The sequence below is a fragment of the Zootoca vivipara genome, chromosome 6, assembly GCF_965207765.1.
Source record: "Zootoca vivipara chromosome 6, rZooViv2.hap1.1, whole genome shotgun sequence".
NCBI lineage: Eukaryota > Metazoa > Chordata > Lepidosauria > Squamata > Lacertidae > Zootoca > Zootoca vivipara.
Window position 1 is genome coordinate 80,326,561 of NC_142589.1, and position 19,812 is coordinate 80,346,372.

Consider the following 19,812-nt stretch of genomic DNA (forward strand, 5'->3'; position numbering starts at 1 on the left):
TTAAAAATGCAATGGATGCAATGCAGAAAACCTGGTTGATGTTTGTTATGATACAGCGGTAAGCAGGGGGTTTTCTCAGGGAAAGCTGTGAGGCAAACCAAAAACCTCTCAGACCCATGCCTAGAAAACATGGGACAAATGGAAGTGTGGACGAGCCCTGTGTCAGGGTGAAACCGCAGTTTTAATTCCATCTCCACCCATTGCAGAAAAACAAGGCTTCAGCCACCTTATGCTGCCTATGCTCTGTTAACTTCTAGGTTAGATTACTGCATTTTATGGGGTGGTTCATGGCTGGTGGCAGTTGTGGAAGCTCAGGCTTGATGACCTAGTTCTGCACTAAAGATGACCTCTGGCCTCCTCAGCAGCCACAGCTCTTGTAGCTGGAGTCAGTCAGGGCCTTGCTTTCCCAAGCAGGGTGGGGGAAATCCTGCAGGGCAGGGAGCAGGTCTTCCAGGACTCACAGCAAAGGTATGTACAGTGGTGTAGTAATAGGGGCCGGGGGGAGCACCGCCCCAGGCAGCAGGCTGGACAGGGCTGACCACCTCTGGCCGCTGCACAACGCGGCCGCCACCATGGAAGAGAAGCCCCGATGCAGCCGAGACTGCCTCACTCCATAGCTTGCCCACGGGGTTTGCCGCGCTGCCGTGCCACATGCCTCCTGTGCACGCATGCGCCAAGTGCCGCAACATGCACGTCGTGATGCATGCATCATGTGGCATGACGCGCGACGCATGCATGTGAAGGACACCCCGCCTTTGGGTGCCTTCAGGTTTGCCACCCCAGGCAGCCAGGCGGCTAGCTACGCCGCTGGGTATGTACTGTGTTATCTTCCATTCAGAGACAGAGAGAAGGTGTTTAGACTAAACAGGTACATACACAACCCTGCATATCCCAGGCACTTCCTCCAATGTGTCTGTGTATTCACATATATCTTCTTTAAAGATCTTAAATTCTCCTCTTAAGACATTCTGCATTTCTCCCACAGTATAAAATATTGAGTGAGCCACCTCACCTATTTGTTACTTTTTTCTCCTGGTTAATACTCTTTTCTTTTTCTACCATGAGAAAAATCAAGAACAGAAGAAGCACAATCAGGGCAGACTCCTTTTATATTGAGATCTACACATAACACACTTTAGTCATAGTGATTTTTAAAGCAGTTTTTCAGCCACAAACCTTCATTGTGTTAATATTATCTCCCAATCAGAAAGAGATATAGAAGGTGTTTAAGAGATTAAGCAGAAACATACTGGCAGAGGCACCTGCATCCCCCAGATATCTCAGCATTCATGCAGTAGGGACAATTTACCGTGGAACCACACAAAGATTATAAGGCCGGGGAAGCTTTGAACTGCCTTGCACATCCGCTGAAATGTCTATTTCCTCCCTCTCCTGAAGGGATTTCAGGTGGAAGTTTTGCAACACCGCTGTGAGGAATAGGAAGAGCTCCATACGGGCCAAACCTTCGCCAAGGCAAACCCTTTTCCCTGGAGAAACGACAAATAGGATTTTATTATGCATTTTTTTGTTTTCATTTTGTATTTTTTATGTTGTGAACTGCCCTATGATCTTCGGATGAAGGGCAGTAAACAAATTTAATAGTAATAATATTCAGGCTCGTGCAAAGGGTGGGAGAGACAGCTGGGGAAACTTGCCCTGGGCTTCCGAATGATAAGCTGGCAAGGGTGCCCTGCCAGACTTACACTGCCATGCCTGGAACACCCTGTTACTCCCAACTGACCAAGGACTCCTGCCCTGGGCCACAGACAAGCTCTGCACTGGCCTAATAATGATAATAATAATAATAATAATTTTAAAACGTTATTCCTCCTAACCCAATGCTCAATCCAAGACTTAATTTCCTGTTAATGAACCCAACATCCTTGCCCTTCTCACTCTTTCCTCCTTCACATCCTTAATTCCTTTTAAGGCAGGCATCCCCAAACTGCGGCCCGCAATATGTTTTGGCCTACAACTCCCATGATCCCTAAGGTAACAGGACCAGTGGTCAGGGAAGATGGGAATTGTAGTCCAAAACATCTGGAGGGCCGAAGTTTGGGGCTGCCTGTTCTTTAGCCATGGCAGCCCTCCCACGCATTCTTCCCTACCATAAAGCTGATGTGCAATACCTGTTGAAAATGTGAGGGAGGCCTCATTCTTCTTGAAGGACCCTCTTTCATCCAGAAAGTGACGAGGATTGAATTTCCTCGGTGTCTCAAAGTGCTGTGGGTCATGCAGGGAGGACGACAGGAATGGCACTACTGTGGTTCCCTGGAGAGGAAAGACAGAGACCCCAAAAGCACCGGTTACTGATATATAAAATAGGTTTTGAATGTTTTTAATGTTCTGTTGAAAGCCGCCCAGAGTGGCTGGGGAAACCCAGCCAGATGGGTGAGGTAAAAATAATATTATTATTATTATTATTATTACTACTACTACTACTACTACTACTAACAACTGGATGTTTAGGGCCTTCTGTTTCCTCTTTATCCTGCATTTGGCCTTTGGCCCTGTGCCAGACCCACCTACAGCTTAAGCCTCTTGAACTTTCTGCATTAAGAATACAATAATAAACATGTAGTTAGTTCAAACCTCCTCACATGCAGGAGTGAAGATGGCAGAGGTTATTTAAGGTAAGACAGCACCATTATAACAGGATGTTGTGTGTGACTGAGTTTGCTGCCATACTAAAGTCCTTCCACAGTGATGAGGGACTGTTTTTCTGTCCATTAGGCGGGATTTGCACCACAGGCATCCAGCCTCACTGATTAGTCCTCGAGTTTGCTGCACTACACAGAGGTACATCTCCTTCTGCTTCCTGTAAATGATGGAAAGTGGAACCACAACCATCTAGGCCAGGCATAGGCAAACTCCGGCCCTCCAGATGTTTGGGACTACAATCCCCATCCTCCCTAACCCCTGGTCCAATTAGCTAGGGATGGTGGGAATTGTAGTCCCAAACATCTGGAGACCTGGAGTTTGCCTATGCCTGATCTAGGCCACTGCAGCTTCCTACTCTTTCATGGGAGCAGGGGTGCAAACACATATGTGCACAGCTCCAGCTGTACACATGTTGGTAGGATTTTTGACCTGTCACTAATGCTTCTGTTGGCCACATGGCTCACCACACCTTGGGAAGGCTGAAACCCCGGAAATGTGTGTCGCAGGTCACAGAATGGGGAGGTGCCAGTGGGGTGATGTCTATAAACCGCTGAATCTCATGAACAACAGCATCCGTGAAGGGCATCTGACTCCGGTCCTCTAAGGAGGGGCTGCGGTTCCTCCCAATGACCCGGTCAATCTCCTCTTGGACCTTAGCTGTAAAGAAGAGAGAAGGGTTAAAGCTATACACTGTGGTACCCAGGCGGTGGGAGGTGATTAGAAATATGCATTTATAGGAGGAGGAACCTTGGCTCAAAATATTTTTGATATCCTTTCTTTCCTTGGTGATCACTCGTAGCCAATTAAGATTGTCTTCCATGAATATGGTTTTAACAGTGTGTCCATAAGAGACTGTGGAGGCCAATTCTGGATCCACATGTTCTTCCACAGTAGGGACATAGGTTTCTGGGCAGGAGTTGATCACAGTGAGGATTTGCCAAATGTGTCTCCCTTCATCCTGAGATTGTGCTTCTTCACAGTTCCATGATGCCTTTGGTAGAGGCTATTCTCCAATTCTGATATATTTTATATCAGAGCAGTGTAGAAAGTAAAATCAAAATGGAGCTCATGCTTTGCATACAGAAGGTTCTTTTTCTGACATCTCCAATTAAAGGATTAATGTAGAAGGTGATGGAAAGAACCATTTTCCACGTGAGAGTCTGGGGCTCTGCTGCCAGTCAAAGGAGATAAGAAGGGGCTAGACTAGGGGTAAGGAAGACCTTTTTGAAACCAGGGACCATAATCTTTTGTGTAGAACCTTTCAGGGATCACATGACAATGGTGGGTAGAACCAAAGCCAAAAGTGGATGGAGCAACAGGTGTGTCTCTCTTAACATTGGACAGTTGGCAACCTTCCAGTCATGCAAAAGCCAACAACCTGCCCCATCATCATAAGAAGCTACTAGGAATGGTCTAAGACTACTCCAGATTATTCCCAGTAGCAATTTCACATCAAACTACCACTGTTCCACTGTGAACCCTAGAATAGTACGAGTGCTTGTCATAGATGTTCCATCCCCGGGGTGATCAAAGGAAGGACCTGGGCAGCCTAGAGTTCGGGTTTTGTCCAAGTGGAACTTTCAAAGGTTAGAGGTAAAGGGAGTCCTGGTTTAGTTGGCAAGAAAGGAACCAGTAAGCCAGCTCAAAAGACAGGCAACAAGAGCGAGTGAGGAAGATTCAGTCTTGTTTTTTCACCTTCTATCTCTGGGTATCTGAGGAGGATGAGAAGCCCGTATCTGAGGGTGGTGCTGACTGTCTCTGTCCCTGCAAAGAACAGGTTAAGAACCGTAACAGCCAAGTTCTCATTATGGAATTCCGAAGTTGGGTTCTCTTTCTCCTGACACAGGGAAGAAGAAGAAGAGAACAATGTTATCAAACCAGGAGCCAATCAGCATGCCTGCAAAAACGTTTTATGGAAGGCTGGTGTATGGCCAGCAGGATTTCCTTGCCGTATTTTTAAGTCAATTATGAAAGATCAATTGTGCCGTATATTATTTATTTATTTATTTATACCCCGCCCATCTGGCTGGGTTTCCCCGGCCACTCTGGGCGGCTTCCAACAAATATAAAAATACATTAAAATATCACAGATTAAAAACATCCCTAAACGAGCTGCCTTTAGGTGTTTTCTAAATGTCAGATAGTTGTTCATCTCCCTGACCTCCAATGGAAGGGTGTTCCACAGGGCAGGCGCCACTACCGAGAAGGCCCTCTGCCTGGTTCCCTGTACTTTGCTTCTCACAGTGAGGGAACCACCAGAAGGCCCTCGGCGCTGAATCTCAGTGTCCGGGATGAACAATGGGGGTGGAGACACTCCTTCAGGTATATAGGACCAAGGCCGTTTAGGGCTTTAAAGGTCAGCACCAACACTTTGAATTGTGCTCGGAAACGTACTGGGAGCCAATGTAGGTCTCTTAGCACCGGTGTTATGTGGTCTTGGCGGCCGCTCCCAATCACCAGTCTAGCTGCCACATTCTGGATTAATTGCAGTTTCCGGGTCACCTTCAAAGGTAGCCCCACGTAGAGCGCATTGCAGTAGTCCAAGCGGGAGATAACTAGAGCATGCACCACTCCAGTGAGACAGTCTGCAGGCAGGTAGGGTCTCAGCCTGCGTACCAGATGGAGCTGGTAGACAGCCGCCCTGGACACAGAATTAACCTGTGCCTCCATGGACAGCTGTGAGTCCAAAATGACTCCCAGGCTGCGCACCTGGTCCTTCAAGGGCACAGTTATCCCATTCAGGACCAGGGAGTCACCCACCCGCCCCCTGTCCCCCAATAACAGTACTTCTGTCTTGTCAGGATTCAACCTAAATCTGTTAGCCGCCAACCATCCTCCAACCACCTCCAGACACTCACACAGGACATTCACTGCCTTCACTGGTTCTGATTTAAAAGAGAGATAGAGTTATCCTCTATCTTCTATATAACCTCTATTATATAGAAAGATTTTGGTTTATACATTCCCTGAATGATAATGACTGGATAGGAGTTAATGAAAATGAAGACATCTGTGCTTGACAGAAAATATTTAAGTGTGGTCCTCCTACGAGAAATTCCTTCAATAGCACCTTAAAGACCAACTAAGTTTTTATTTTGGTATGAGCTTTCATGTGCATGCACACTTCGTCAGATACACTGAAACAGAATCAACCAGACCCTTATGTATATACATGGCGGTTGTGGCAGCTGTTTCTAGTCCCCCCGCCCTAAATATCTGACTCAATAGAATTTCTGTTCTAAACCGTTGTAAGTTTTTAAACTATTTTAAAGTGTGGTTGAACAATAGTTTAATAAATATTATATTATTATCTTTTTGGATAAGCTGTTGACAAAGGCCACGTTGGGCAAATTGTGTCAATTAAGAACCCATCTTTTGGGTAGCCACTTTGGTGCCTGGGGTGACTTGCCCAGGGGCGGGTGAGCAGCCTCTGGATTCTGCCTGCCTCCTCCCTCTCAGCTGTCCCACAGCTGGGGGGGGGGAGGCAGCAGGTAGGCCGTTTGGGCAACGCAGAGCCTGCGGTTGCCCAAGCCACCGCGTCTCTCCCAGGAGAGATGTGTGGCTTGGGCGTGCTACAGGCCCTGCGGTGATTGCCGCCCAGCGTTTTGTCACCCCCCTCAGTGGTGAAACCCAGGGCGGACCACCACCACCACCCCCTTCCTCCACCCCTGATGCTGGATCAGAACAAATGGCAATTTGGGTTGTTCCATGGATTGCTGTTTGCGCCGATTCATTGGCAAAGAGTAGATTGTAGGGGCTTCCGGTTCAGCGCCAGCGCCGATCGGCGGGGTCCCGTCTCGTCTCCGAGATGGCCCGTCTCTGCTAGGAGTGGGGAGGGCAGCGAGAGCGACGCTGCGCCCCTTAGAACCTCGGGAAGGGCGTCCCGGGGGCGAATTTTGCTCGGCAGAGCCCCAATCCGGACTCCCCAACTCTCCGGCAAGCTCTAATAAGAGCTCCGGAGCGAGGAGGGTAGAAGTCGCGGGGGCCATTTTGAGCGGTAACGTTATCCTAGCGGTGAGAAGCTTCAAGCCGAAGGCGGAGAGCACTGGATTCTTCTGAAAATAAAACGATTGGAAATAAGACTGTAAGTAACCTCACGATTTGGATTATAAAACAATTTGGACCTGGGAGAGAGGGGGGAAAAGAGGAAGCCACCCCCCCCCACGGCAACATAAGAGACAGTAAATAGAAACCCGAAGCCGTAAATAGAAGATCTCAACTTAAAAGGATCCCTCAAAGGCATCAAAGAGAATCTCCCCTAAATGCAGGGTAAAAGGGGAGAGAGACTGTGGTTGTGAGTGCCCTGCAGAAAGAGGTTAAGACCAAGAAAGACCTTTCTTTTCCTCGGGAGCCGGCAGCCCAGACAACCCAGTGAGCTGATCAGGATTTATAAGTCAAATTTTATTTCTATCTTTATTTCTGGACTTTTTGAAAATTCCTTTTTGGTTTATATGCTTTTGAAATGCGAGTTCGAACTTTATTTTTAATAAGACTTGAAGAATGCAGCCAGCTTGTTAAAACGGAGTCGAGAAAATAAACTGTGACCATATTCCACCCCATGTGACAAGTTTTGACCTTGACAGGATTGAACTATGTCAACAAAAAGGTATTCGCCTGAGTTCCAGCGGACTGTTTTGACCTTAATGTGGGAAGTAAGAATAGAACTATGTCAAGAGGAGACACAACAGCAAGAGTTACAGCAACAATTCCAGATGGTGATGGCAGAATATGACTTCTTAGAGGATGAAGCTATTGAAACTGAAGAAGACGAGTGTGAGAATGATAATGATGGGGACTGTGATTTGGAAGGAAAAGATGCGGACTGTGATAATATAACACAAAATGAAGCCCACCAGGAAAAAAATGATGATTTTACTCTACAAAAAGTCGGATGGAGTGCCTCCCCTTCGAGGGGGGCACGATTGGATTAATGCCCACAGGGAAGAGGGGAAAAATAAGCAGAGAAGAGAAGAAGCTCAGGGGTCTTGTATGGAGGCCTGGATGGCAAAAGGCTGTAAACAGGGGGTGGGGTGAAGGGAAAGTGAAGTTGTGATTATAAGGATGGATTAACAGGATTATAACTGGACTGCTGACTACGGAACTTGCTGGATTGGGGGGGGGTGGAGCCGGTAATCGGGGATGTAAGGTTAGATTGGGAATAGTTATAGTTTTAAAAGTGAATTGATTTTGGAAAAAGGTGAAAATATGGAGGCTTATAGAGGGGGTAAAAATTAGGCACGAGAAGAAAAAATGGGAGTTTGATTTTTCAGTGATTGGACATTAGGTGAAAATGATAATAGCTAATTTAAAAGTAGTATAAGGTATAAAGGTGTATTTTATAAAATAAGAAACTGTTGAAGATGATAAAAAAGGGAGGAAAACCGGGGAAGGGGGGAGGGTGGGGAAGCCCACAAAATATGGTTTAACAATTATGAATGGAAGAAAGATTTTTTTGTTTTGTTTTGTTTTGTATTGTCTTTTTTCTTTTTTGTCACTTTTTTCTTCTCTTTTTTCTCTTTTCTCTTTTTTTATTCTTTTTTTGGTATGACAATAGATGGTTGGATGGATGACCTCCTGCGTACTGCCCTGGTTTACTGGAGCTCCCTGGTGGCAGGGGGGGGCTTTGGGGGCAGGGGAGGGGGAGGAGGACAGAAATCCAATCATAAAATGGACCATTTCTGACTGTTCACCTACGTGGGATACTTCTGTGGCAGGGGAGGACCCATGGAGGGGGGTGGGAAGAAGGTGGAAAAGGTGTTCATGTATGTACCGTCTTTTGTAATTTGTAAAATCAATAAAAATTATGTTTAAAAAAAAAGAGTAGATTGTAATGGAGAAATCATAGGGCCAAAAATAAAAGTGGGAGGAGCATTTAGACATGGTACTTTCAAGTGTGGACCTGTGCCTTGAAATGCAGCACAAAAGGAAGTCTGGATGAGTCCTTTGTGCCAGAACAAAGACTGGTTAGAAGGTCAACCTCCAAAAACTGGGAGACCCTTGGTTCCCCCCAACAATTACCTGTTCCATTTTGGCCAGGAAACAGTCGATGAAGTCCCGGGGGCAATTTGGATCGAAGGATTCCCGGTGGATCTGGACCCTCTGAGAGATGAAATTTATTAACTCCTTCATGTACTTGGGCACTTCTTGGTGAGGCCCAGGCAGGATCCGCATCAGGCCTGGGAAAAAATTCTTCATCTTTGAAGAAAAGTAACAGATGTAACTGTCTAAGCTTCCTCATTGCCTTGCACCCCATGCACGTGACCCCTTAATGCCCAGGCCTTGTACTATGCCTTCCCAAACCACACCCAAATAGAAATGAGCCATTTTTTTAATAAATGAAAAAAGTGGAGGGCATGAAATAACCAGGTTACGGGAGGCCATGGATGCATTCTCTGTCTCAGGTGAGCAGGTGCCTCCATTACCTGCGACGATGTGGAAAACATGAGCTGGAAGGATTTGTTGATCACATCAAGTAAATAGACAAACTGTTTGTCTTCATATTCGAACCGCTGGCCAAAAACCACAGAGCAGATAACATTGGAAACAGCGTGACTGAGGTAGAAGGTTGGATCAAATGGGTGCCCTGTGGATGTGAAAAATGGACACAACATCACCTAAGATGCCAGGATGCATCCTGTGGTCAAAGGAGTAATAATAATAATAATAATAATAATAATAATAATAATAATTTATTTATTCCCCGCCAATCTGGCTGGGTTTCTTAAGCCACTCTGGGCAGCTCCCAAAGAAATATTAAAAACATAATAAAACATCCAGCATTAAAAACTTCCCTAAACAGGGCTGCCTTCCTCAGGAGAAAGAATATCCCTAATGGACACTGGTGCATCTAGCTAAAAAGGCTCCTGAATGTTTTAACAGCATCCAGAAATATGCAAACGAAGTTTCTCCAGCTAGATGAAGCCAAATAAACCTCTGCACATGGGCAGAAACTTAACATGCCATGTGAGCCAGTGCAGAACCAGCCAGCCTCATATTTCTACCATTTAAAGGGAATACTAGAAAGCTTGGGGGCTTTCTAGAAATTCTCCACAACTCCATTAAAAACTTCTTCGAAACTTCATTTTTTCCATGGTATGTAAGTTGTGTAATCTTCTTTGCTTTTTAAAAATTTGAATAAAAATTATTCAATGATTATTTTAAATGATAAAAACTTCTTCGAAACTTTCTAGAGGGACTATTTGTCAAAAAAAGGAAAGAAGAAATTTAAAGAATACACTGTCAAGGCGTAGGCAGAAAAAACGGAATGGCACCTGGGTTATTTCATGTGCAAACCGTGGCCAAGAAAATGAAACTTTACAGAGCGAATTTCAAGAATTCCTCAAGAAAATGACTTGGAAAGCTGTGGTAAAAGAGAAGCAGCTATGCCTTTTCAATAGCTGAGGGAAAACCTAAGGAAACAAGGAAAAGGGACACAGCAATGCAATTCCAAGCCATCCTCTAGGGGAACCTTCCAAATTCCTCAGGGACTCATGAGGTGTGCATAGTGATTAATTTATTTCAGAACGAGGCATGTGTAGTGATTAATTTATTTCAGACGGTAGCTGTTTAGAAGGGCCATTGAGAAGGGCTTACTCCGGGGGGGGGAGGGGAGAGGGCAGAAGAACCTTTTGGATCTCCATTAAAAAACAAAATCCTGAGGCAACTCCTGCGGCCCTCTAAAGGCCCATGGCCTTGGAAAGGCTCCCCTGACCCTCCAGGCCTTGAGGAGAGAGAGAAAGGGAGAGAGGGAGAGGCAGCTCCTGGCATAAAGGCAGCCATTTTGAGCCTGGTGTTAATTTAGCCTCTTCATGGTGGGGGAGGGGGAAAGGGTGGGAAAACGCCTCCGCTAGAGGACGGCTGCATTGCCTCTGCTCAATTTGCTCACATCCCTTGTCTGGTCTGAGGGGAGAGAAAAATGGGTCTTATTTCTCCACAGAAACAATCCCAGGACTCATTTGGTTCCCCACCAGACGTCTCACCCCTTAAGTCTCTGAGGGAAGAGGGAACGGAGCCAGACAAACCAAAGGTTGCTTTTTATTTATACATACATACATACATACATACATACATACATACATACATACATACATACATACATACTCAGCCTATCTGGCTGAGTTTTCTAGAGAAGTCGCCGGGTGCTCAGAAAACCACAGAACCTGGCACTGCAATTGACCCCTTTGTGGTGATTACATAAATCTACAATCCCCACACCATGACTTAAAGCACTTTTTGCACATCTTGGCTGGAGCACAAGGAGGAAGGAGATCCTTTGCTACTTTATACGCCACCATCTTCCTGAGGGACTAACGCCATCTCCTGAAATCTCAGTTTAGTCCCTTTGGCTCCAGATGACAAACTCTGTGGGCAAAGGGGCAGGTGCAAAGGAGGAAAGCCAGACCCACTTATTTGACAGGTGACTGAACGCTTGTGAGGAAAGCACTGAGCAGCTGTTCCTCAGTTACAACATCGTTTCTCCTCACTTCCTGCCACAATGTCAAAAAGCACACGGTGCCCTTTCTGAGGGGAAATGTTCACCTTCCGTTTTCCTCAGCGCTTCCACCAGGAACTGGGCCTCCTCCTGGATCCGCTCCTCGATGGATCTCTTCCCCATCCCAAAGTTCCTCAGGGTTGTGAGGGAGAAGCGACGCAGCTGCCTCCACCGTTCCCCATTGGTGGAAACCACGCCTGGAAATGGAGAAAAACGCCACAAAAAAGGCAGAAGACTGGGGGAAGAAAAGATGGAAGCGCTACACAGAAAACAATGGCACACAGAACATCCCTCTAGTCTAACAATCCCGTTCTCACAGGGGCAGCCATATGTGCTGCGGGGACATTTTATTCACTACAAGTTAGGTCTAAAAGAAGATGGAAGGGCCAAACAAAAAACACTGGAAAGAGCCATGTTTTTCTGGTTACTCTGAGATGGATAGAATTGTATAATTGTAGAGTTGGAAGGGACCCCAGGGGTCCTCTAGTCCAGCCCCCTCCATTGCAGGAGTTATGGAGGAAGCCCTGGCATGGAAGTAACCGCACAGAAAGATGGAGCGACAGTTGGCATAATGTGCGGGGAAGCAGACTTGTGGCATAATTTCAGCACCTTGAATCAGCTCGAGGGCAGCAGACCTCTGGAACTCAGGAACCAACCACCAGGCCTATGGCTCTCCTCCTTGGGACCTCCCAACCATCCCAACAAGATTTAGGCTTTCCAATGGCTTCCATTGGTGCCAGTGGTAACAAGAAAGAAATGGAAGATGGAGAGAGAGAAGGTGAGAATGAGGACAGGGAGGAGGAGGCAGCTGTGAAGGGAGAGAGAAGCAGCAGCATTAAATAGGGACAGACATAAGATTAGATTCGGTTCACATTTAATTCGCACTCATTTGCACTTTCCAAAACAATAGGAGAACTGAAACACAGCCACGCTTCAAAATTTGTACTTGTCCAAATTTTGCAGTGTGGTTCTCCAGCCAATATTTATAAAAACACTGGAAAGCAGGCATAAAAATCTATTCATGATACAGTGAAAATAACATCAAAATGCATTGTATTGGGGGAACTTGCCTGCAAAGATGAAATGTGTACATTATGTGCTTACTAGGAGATATCTGAACTAAAACACGGTAGAATTTTGGAGAGGTTTGGTGTGTTTTGTTTTGGGTTTTTTAAAAAAAGAAAAGTGGTGTGAAAATGTGGAGAAGTGGAAAAATGAGAAGTCTAGAAAAGCCAAACTGGTTGACCTTTCCATTCCTAGGAGTGAAATGGGGGAAAGTGAGAAAATCAGAAGTGAGTCAAATTTCTCCCCCATCCCTAGAAAAGGAACATAGGAAGCTGCCTTAGAATCATAGAGTTGGAAGGGATCCCCATCAACTTCTAGTTCAGCCCCCTGCAATGCAGGAATGCCTTCTACTGGGTCAGACCCCTTGGTCTATCTGACTCAGATAATACTGGGAATAGAACAGATGGAAGGTTGAGGGGTGTGTGACAGAAAGAAGGAGAAAGGGGGGAAGGAATGAAGGAATGAATGAAGGAAGGAAGGAAGGAAGGAAGGGGAAAAGGCCGAAAGGACGTGCAAACCTTTTCCTCTTCTTTCCCCACACACCTTGGCTCCAGCACCACTTACTACAGTCATGCACATTACTGAAAAGTTTCCTATGGTGGAATGCAATTTTCAGGCTAAAAGTAGTTATTCAGTCCTGAGCTATGTTAAATTATAGAATCACAGTACTCCTTCTGTCCCTGGTGGCTTCAGTTCTAGGTTCATGTTTTGGTAAGTCTTGTAAATCAAGTGCACCACACAGTGGCGTTGCAAGGTCAGGTGGTACCCCGTGCAGAAAATTTCTTTTCACACACCCCCACATTGAAATTATTAATAGAAGGGCTAAAACAACCCCACCCCACCTCAGAGGCGATTCAGGGGCTCTCAGATGCAGCTGCCGGGCTGCCTCCACCTTCCCCAACCCCAGCAACTATCCCACCTGGCTGCCTTCAGGTTATGCAGGGGCTCTGATGGTGAGGTGGGGACTCCTTTAAACTTCTCCCTTGAGAAGGTGAGGGGTCCCCCAGCCGTGGACCCCTCAGCTCCCCAGCTGAGCAGCCCCGATCTAGCTCCTACTCCAGTGCAAGCAGGAGCGGGTATGGGGATCTTTCAGGGGAGGGTTGGGAGCCGTGGGCAGGCTGTGTGCCATTGCCTGTGCTTCCGGGCTGCTTTCTGGGGGGGACCGCTTTGCCAATGGCATTCCCCCCTTCCCCCTTCTTTTTGATAGAAAAGGCTTCCCCCCCTCCCCAGGAAGCAGCCCGGGAGCGTGTCAGGGCAAAGGCTGTCAGAACAAAGGGGGAAGGGGGAAAGGCTGTCAGAAAAGCAGTGCAGTTCCCCACTTCCCCCAATGGCTTGGGGTAGGCTTAGAAGTCGTGGGTGGGTGGCGCGCCAAATGTCACCCCCCTCAGTGATGACATCCGGGGCGGTCCACTCCCACCTCCCCCCTGGCACCACGCCTCTTGCTCCCTCATTTATTATGATGGTACTCTCCACTTGTCTGTTACCGGTATCTCATCGCAAATATCCAGATAAATTGCTTTATTATTACTTCTTGTGAATGTAGAATCCCAGGCTGGACTTGGTTTGATTTACTTTTTATATGTTTGACTCACAAAGTTCTATTTTGTTATTGGGTTTATATGGATAACATTCAAAAAATAAAAGAGAAAAAGACAGGGATTATAGAAAGCTGCCTTCTACAGAGTCAGGCATGTGGTCCATCCAGTTCAGTATACTGACCAGCACCTGCTCTCCAGGGTTTCAAGTAAATGCCAAAGACTGTAGTTGGGACATTCTGCATTCAGAGCAGGTACTCTTGACACTGAGCTATGGCCCTTCCTCTAATATTGCAAGATAAATTTATCCCACCCCAGCTTTCGGTTGCATTCATTTCTGCTACAAACACTCCATTTTCAAGCTGCCACTTACCATAATCCCTGATGGTTTCATCCAAACCCAGCATCAGTCCTCTCCCTCCAAATGTTTCTGCATTATCTATGAGTGCTTCCTTTATGGTTCCATAACCACACAGAACCACAATTGGCCGGGAGCCCATGTAGACAGTGAAGACTGAGCCATACTGCTCCTGGAGCTGCCAAGAGACAAAGAACATACTGTATATTAGTGCCTGATATATGGACGTAAAGGGACAGCGGGAAAGGGTGTGATTTGTTGGAAGAGCACGTGCTTTGCATGCAGAAGGACCCACATCCAGTCCCTGCCATCTAAAACTCTGGAGGGCTGCTGCCGGACAATGCAGAGCAGAAAAAAACATGACTAGATGGATCAGTAATCTGAATCTGTATAAGGCAGTTTCCTCTTTTTCTGCAGTAATAAATCCTGCCTAGGGGTAGCTCCTCCTCTTCCACTCTGAATGGCACGGGGACACCTCCTTCACATAGCAGCCTCCAGCCCTGCTGGCGGCAGAGACTCACACTGACCTTCTGAAAAGATGTGATGATGTTCCGAACATCCAACTGGAGCAAGTTGCCCAGCAAAGGCAATGGGGTGGGGCCTGGGGGCAGTTTGCCCTTTGTGGCATCTCTCCTCCGGATTAGGATAAGCAAGAAGGTGATGCAGGAGACCAGCAAGAAGGGCAACACTCCAAAGAGGCCCATTTGGGAGCCGATGGCCCTCGTTGACTTTGCTGCTCCTGGTACTTTGGTTCTGCAAAGAAGTGGATGGGAATCCCAAGCGCTGCCTATAAATCCAAGGAGCCTGAACTCATTTAAAGATTAACTATTTTCCACAAATGAGCCTGTGTTAAGAATAACAGGGAGAAAGGTCAGTTTGCACAACTTATGCTATTAGGAGTTTTGCCAGCACAGTTTGGTGTCCTCTCCACATTGGTATCAGCAAGGAAGGCAACAGAGAACACTCCTCATGACTAGAAAGGTTAATTTTTTCCCCCTGATTACCCCAGGAAAACAATGATCTGAGTGAATAAAAGTTCAGTCAGTGACATTCAAATCAAATCAAACTTTATTTGCATAGCCGACAGGCCATAGCATCAAAAGGACAAACACCAACAAAAATACATTACAAATATGGTTCCCAATAAAACCTATTAAAACCCATGGTAAAAGCTGGGTTATCATTCAATCGATGTCCCTCTGTCCCATGGGTGGCAACCTTCTCTCTGGTAGATTGTTCCGGGCCGGTTAAGTATAGAGTCCAGCCAAATTGAAGGATTGTGACTATAGCCTCAGGAAGATGGCCAGGACAAGGAGAAAGATAATAATAACCAAATAAGCAGGGGATAATAATAAAAATAGATTAATAATCTCATTCCTTGAATCTTGAAATTATTATTGAAATAATAATAATAATAATAATAATAATAATAATAATAATAATAATAATATCATCCTAGGCGGGAAATCCGGGTGACTACACTGTTGTCATTCAAATAGTGGCTCTCAGTCTCATTGCTCTCTCGATTAATCTGGCAACCTTCTCTGTTATCGAACTGTTCTGGTCGGCTAAGAGTGAACACAATTTGGCTTCACATGAGCGGCCTGGGGTGGCAGATAGGAGCGACGTGATGGTCTCATCCCTCAGATCTTTATATAGGGAGCAAGACAAGAGAACGTGTGACACAGTCTCTACGTAGCCGGATCCACAGGGGCAAAGCCGGTTCTCAATTGGAATTTTTTGGTATCTACCTTCGAGAACAGCTGAGGGTAACATATTTAGTCTGGCCAGCGTAAAGGCCCGCCTAAATTTTGGGATGGTTAGGTTAGACAGATATGGTGCCCGAGAGTCAAAGTGGGAGGGGGGCAGATAAGCTACCAAGCACTAAATTTCTTAATAGAGGCCAGATTATTCTGCAGTTCGATGTCCTTCAGGTGCTGGTCAATAAGGGTTTTTGCCCTGGGGAGACCCATTTTAAGTAATTGCTGTGCTTGGAGGCCACATGTAAGTAATTTTTGATGCACTGCTTTGGACCACAGACTTCTGTGTGCATCCCGTGTAACTAGGGGCAATAGGCCGGATGGATTTAAATTTAAGCGAAGCCAATAGTTGAATGTTCTTAACCAGGTCCGGGTCTCGACAGAGGGGAGGCCGGTCTCCAAACATAGGGCCGCATTTGGTGCACACGCTGGAACGGCTAGAATCTGTCTTAAGAATTTAGATTGGACCGTTTCAAGTGTGCTACAAGGATTTCCCGTCCAGATTTGGGCCCCATAGAGTAACTGCGCCAAAGGTTTTGCTTGAAAAACCTCTAGAGCCACTGGAATATGCCTGCCTCCCTTCGTATAGTAAAAGCGAGACAGTATCTTGGCGCTTTGGGATGCTTTTTCCCTAGCGTATTTATAATGAGCCTCCCAAGACCCTGTTGACTGGAAAAATGGATGGTGGCTAACAGATTGAGGTTGAATCCTGACAAGACAGAAGTACTGTTCGTGGGGGACAGGAGGCAGGCATGTGTGGAGGATTCCCTGGTTCTGAATGGGGTAACTGTGCCCCTGAAGGACCAGGTGCGCAGCCTGGGAGTCATTTTGGACTCACAGCTGTCCATGGAGGTGCAGGTCAATTCTGTGTCTAGGGCAGCTGTCTAGCTGACTTTGGTTTTTTTGGTGATTTACCACCAGTTGATCTCTCCTGCAGTAAGCTGAGAATTCTCCTAGTAGCCTTTTGAGGCCTACTTTAGTTCGTGATAGAAGAACTGCATCATCCGCATAAAGGAGCGCTGAAATTGATTTTTCAGCCAGTTTAGGGGCATGAAACTCCAGGGATGTTAGGTATTTGACCATGTCATTTATATATAAATTGAATAAGGCCGGGGCTAAAATGCAGCCCTGCTTGACTCCCTTGGTGGCTGGTACAGGGCCAATTAGTTGCCCATTAACTGAGGTTGTTACATACAGCTTAGAGTCTTTGTATAGGCTTTTTTATCAAGAATAGTAATCTTTTGTCAATGCTGGAAGTATTTAATTTAGCCCAAAGTTTGACTCGTGAAATTGAGTCAAAGGCCGCCTTCAGATCAATAAAGGCTGCGTATAGAATCCCACGTGTTTTATTGACATATTTGTCGATGAGATGTGCTAATATGAAGCAATGGTCTATTGCTGTTCTGCCCTGTATGAAACCGGCTTGCTCCTCTGCCAGAACTGCCTCGGTTTCCATCCAATCAATTAATTTAGTGTGGAGGTGTTTGGCGTACAATTTGCTGGGGATAGAAAGAAGACTAATGGGTCTGTAGCAGGCATCCCCAAACTTCGACCCTCCAGATGTTTTAGACTACAATTCCCATCATCCCTGACTACTGGTCCTTTTGGCTAGGGATCATGGGAGTTGTAGGCCAAAACATCTGGAGGGCCGCAGTTTGGGGATGCCTGGTCTGTAGCTTGCTGGATCTGCCATAGGACCCTTTTTATGGATTGGAATGATTACCGCCTCTGTCCAGCAACCAGGGATTGTGCCTGTTGAATCGATGTATGTAAATATTGACGCCATTATAGCGGCCCACCAGCTAATATTTGCTTTCTTTTCCTGGGTAATAACCTATTTACCATTTTCTACCATGAGAACAATCGGAAACAGAAGAAATTCACAATGGGCAGACTTCTTTTATATTGAGATCTATGCATAAGGCATTTTAGACAAAGAGTTATTTTATATACAGTATATATTATGTTTTACAATTTAAAATTATTGCATCCATCAAAACTTATTTACACTGTTGAATTTATCTTAATGCTGCCAATGTTTTCAGGTGTACACATATAGTCAATAAATGTTTTCCAATCTTCTCTAAATGTACAGTGGTACCTCTGGTTAAGAACTTAATTGGTTCCGGAAGTCCATTCTTAACCTGAAACTGTTCTTAACCTGAGGTACCACTTTAGCTAATGGGGCTTCCCGCTGCCCCCGTGCTGCCACCATGTGATTTCTGTTCTCATCCTGAAGCAAAATTCTTAATCCAAGGTACTATTTCTGGGTTAGCGGAGTCTGTAACCTGAAGCGTCTGTAACCTGAAGCGTCTGTAACCCGAAGTACCACTGTATCTTCTTCTTGTTCTCTTATTCTGTGTAAAGTCTGCAAGCTGTGCATATTCTGTCAGCTTAATTTGTCATGTGGGACCTCGCTCGTTTTCTATTTTGTAGCTAACAAAACACGAGCTGCGGTAGTAGCATACATAAATAACCTTTTTTGACACCTGGGAATTTCAGTCTGAATTATCCCCAACAAAAAGGACTCCATTTTTTGAGGGGAAAGTGCTTTTAAACATTTTTTTCACTTCATTATGGATCATTTCCCAATACTCTTTACCCTTTTACAAGTCCACCACATATGAAAGAACATTCCCACAACCTCTTTGCATCTCCAGCACTTACCTAATTCAGTCTTAAACATCTTAACAAGCCTACTCAGAGTTAAAGGTTTTTCTGTGTTTTGTAGAATTTCTCTCCCCTCCATGCTTTATTAACATTAAATCATAACAAAACGATAACAAAATGTTCTTATATATGATACATCCAGATGTACATATATAGATCATATATAAATCATTTCTATCTTATTTGGTCCGTTTCACCATACATTCTCACTGAAATACATAAGACTTCCCATCACCCCCCCCCCACGACCCATTCCATAATGATAATTTTACTATATATACTCCACACATCCTACTGGTTTGCCCCAGCCACTCTGGGCAGCTTCCAACATATGTAAAAATATAATAAAGCATTTTTTTAAAAAAAAAACTTTCCCGTACAAGACTGCCTTCAAACGGCTCAGGGGTCGATTAACTCCAAACCCTCCAACATTTGCCTAATGAAAATAGGGAGATCCTAATGAAAAGTGGGACATTCCAGGATCAAATCAGAAATCAGGACGGCTTCTCTAAATCAGGGATGTTCCTGGAAAATAGGGACACTTGGAGTGTCTGGGTTCAGACCCAGGCATCTGAAACCTCAGAAAGCATAGAGTACACAAAAGGTGGCTCTAACACATCTAGCCTAGCAGTAGTTCCTCCTCTTCCACTCTGAATGGTACTGGGATACCTCCTTCACATATCAAACCCCAGCCCTTCTGGTGACAGACACCTACACCATAGCTGCCAAGTTATCCCTTATTTTAAGGGATTTTCCCTTATGCTGAATAGGCTTCCTCGTGAGAAAAGGGAAAACTTGGCAGCTATGCACCTACACTCACCTTCTGAAAAGACAAGATGATGTCCCAAACATTCAACTGGAGCAAGTTTCCCAGCAAAGGCAATGGGGTTGGGGTCCGGGGGCAGTTTGCCCTTTGTGGCATCTCTCCTCCAAAATAGGATAAGCAAAAAGGTGATTCAGGAGACCAGCAAGAAGGGCAACACTCCAAAGAGGCCCATTTGGGAGCTGACGGCCCTCGTTGACTTTGCTGCTCCTTGTACTTTGGTCGTACAAAGAAGTGGATGGGCATCCCAAGTGTTGCCTATAAATCCAAGGAGCCTCCCCCTCACCCCCTCACAATGGACAATTTTTTTGTAAAAGTGCAAGCAGAAAGAATAAAAACCTGTAATTCAGGGGAATTTCGACTTGCACAAGCATTTCTCTGGGCAATGCTGGTAGAAAGTTACATGCCCCTATGGGACTCTCCCTACCTGTCCATGAATGAGGAAGGGA

General features: G+C 45.6%; 1 protein-coding gene across 1 annotated transcript; it reads right to left on the minus strand.

Moving 5' to 3' along the window:
- Positions 1–8: 8 nt before the first annotated feature.
- On the minus strand, positions 9–19,599 carry LOC118086691 (cytochrome P450 2G1-like). The gene is made up of 10 exons (XM_035118616.3): positions 19,361–19,599; positions 14,638–14,954; positions 14,126–14,288; positions 11,200–11,349; positions 9,084–9,244; positions 8,680–8,856; positions 4,357–4,498; positions 3,131–3,318; positions 2,130–2,271; positions 9–1,487 (listed from the first exon to the last, which is right to left on the minus strand). The coding sequence occupies exons 2-10, from the start codon at positions 14,812–14,814 to the stop codon at positions 1,306–1,308; spliced, it is 1,482 nt and encodes a 493-aa protein (XP_034974507.3). The 5' UTR covers positions 14,815–14,954; positions 19,361–19,599; the 3' UTR covers positions 9–1,305.
- Positions 19,600–19,812: the final 213 nt, after the last annotated feature.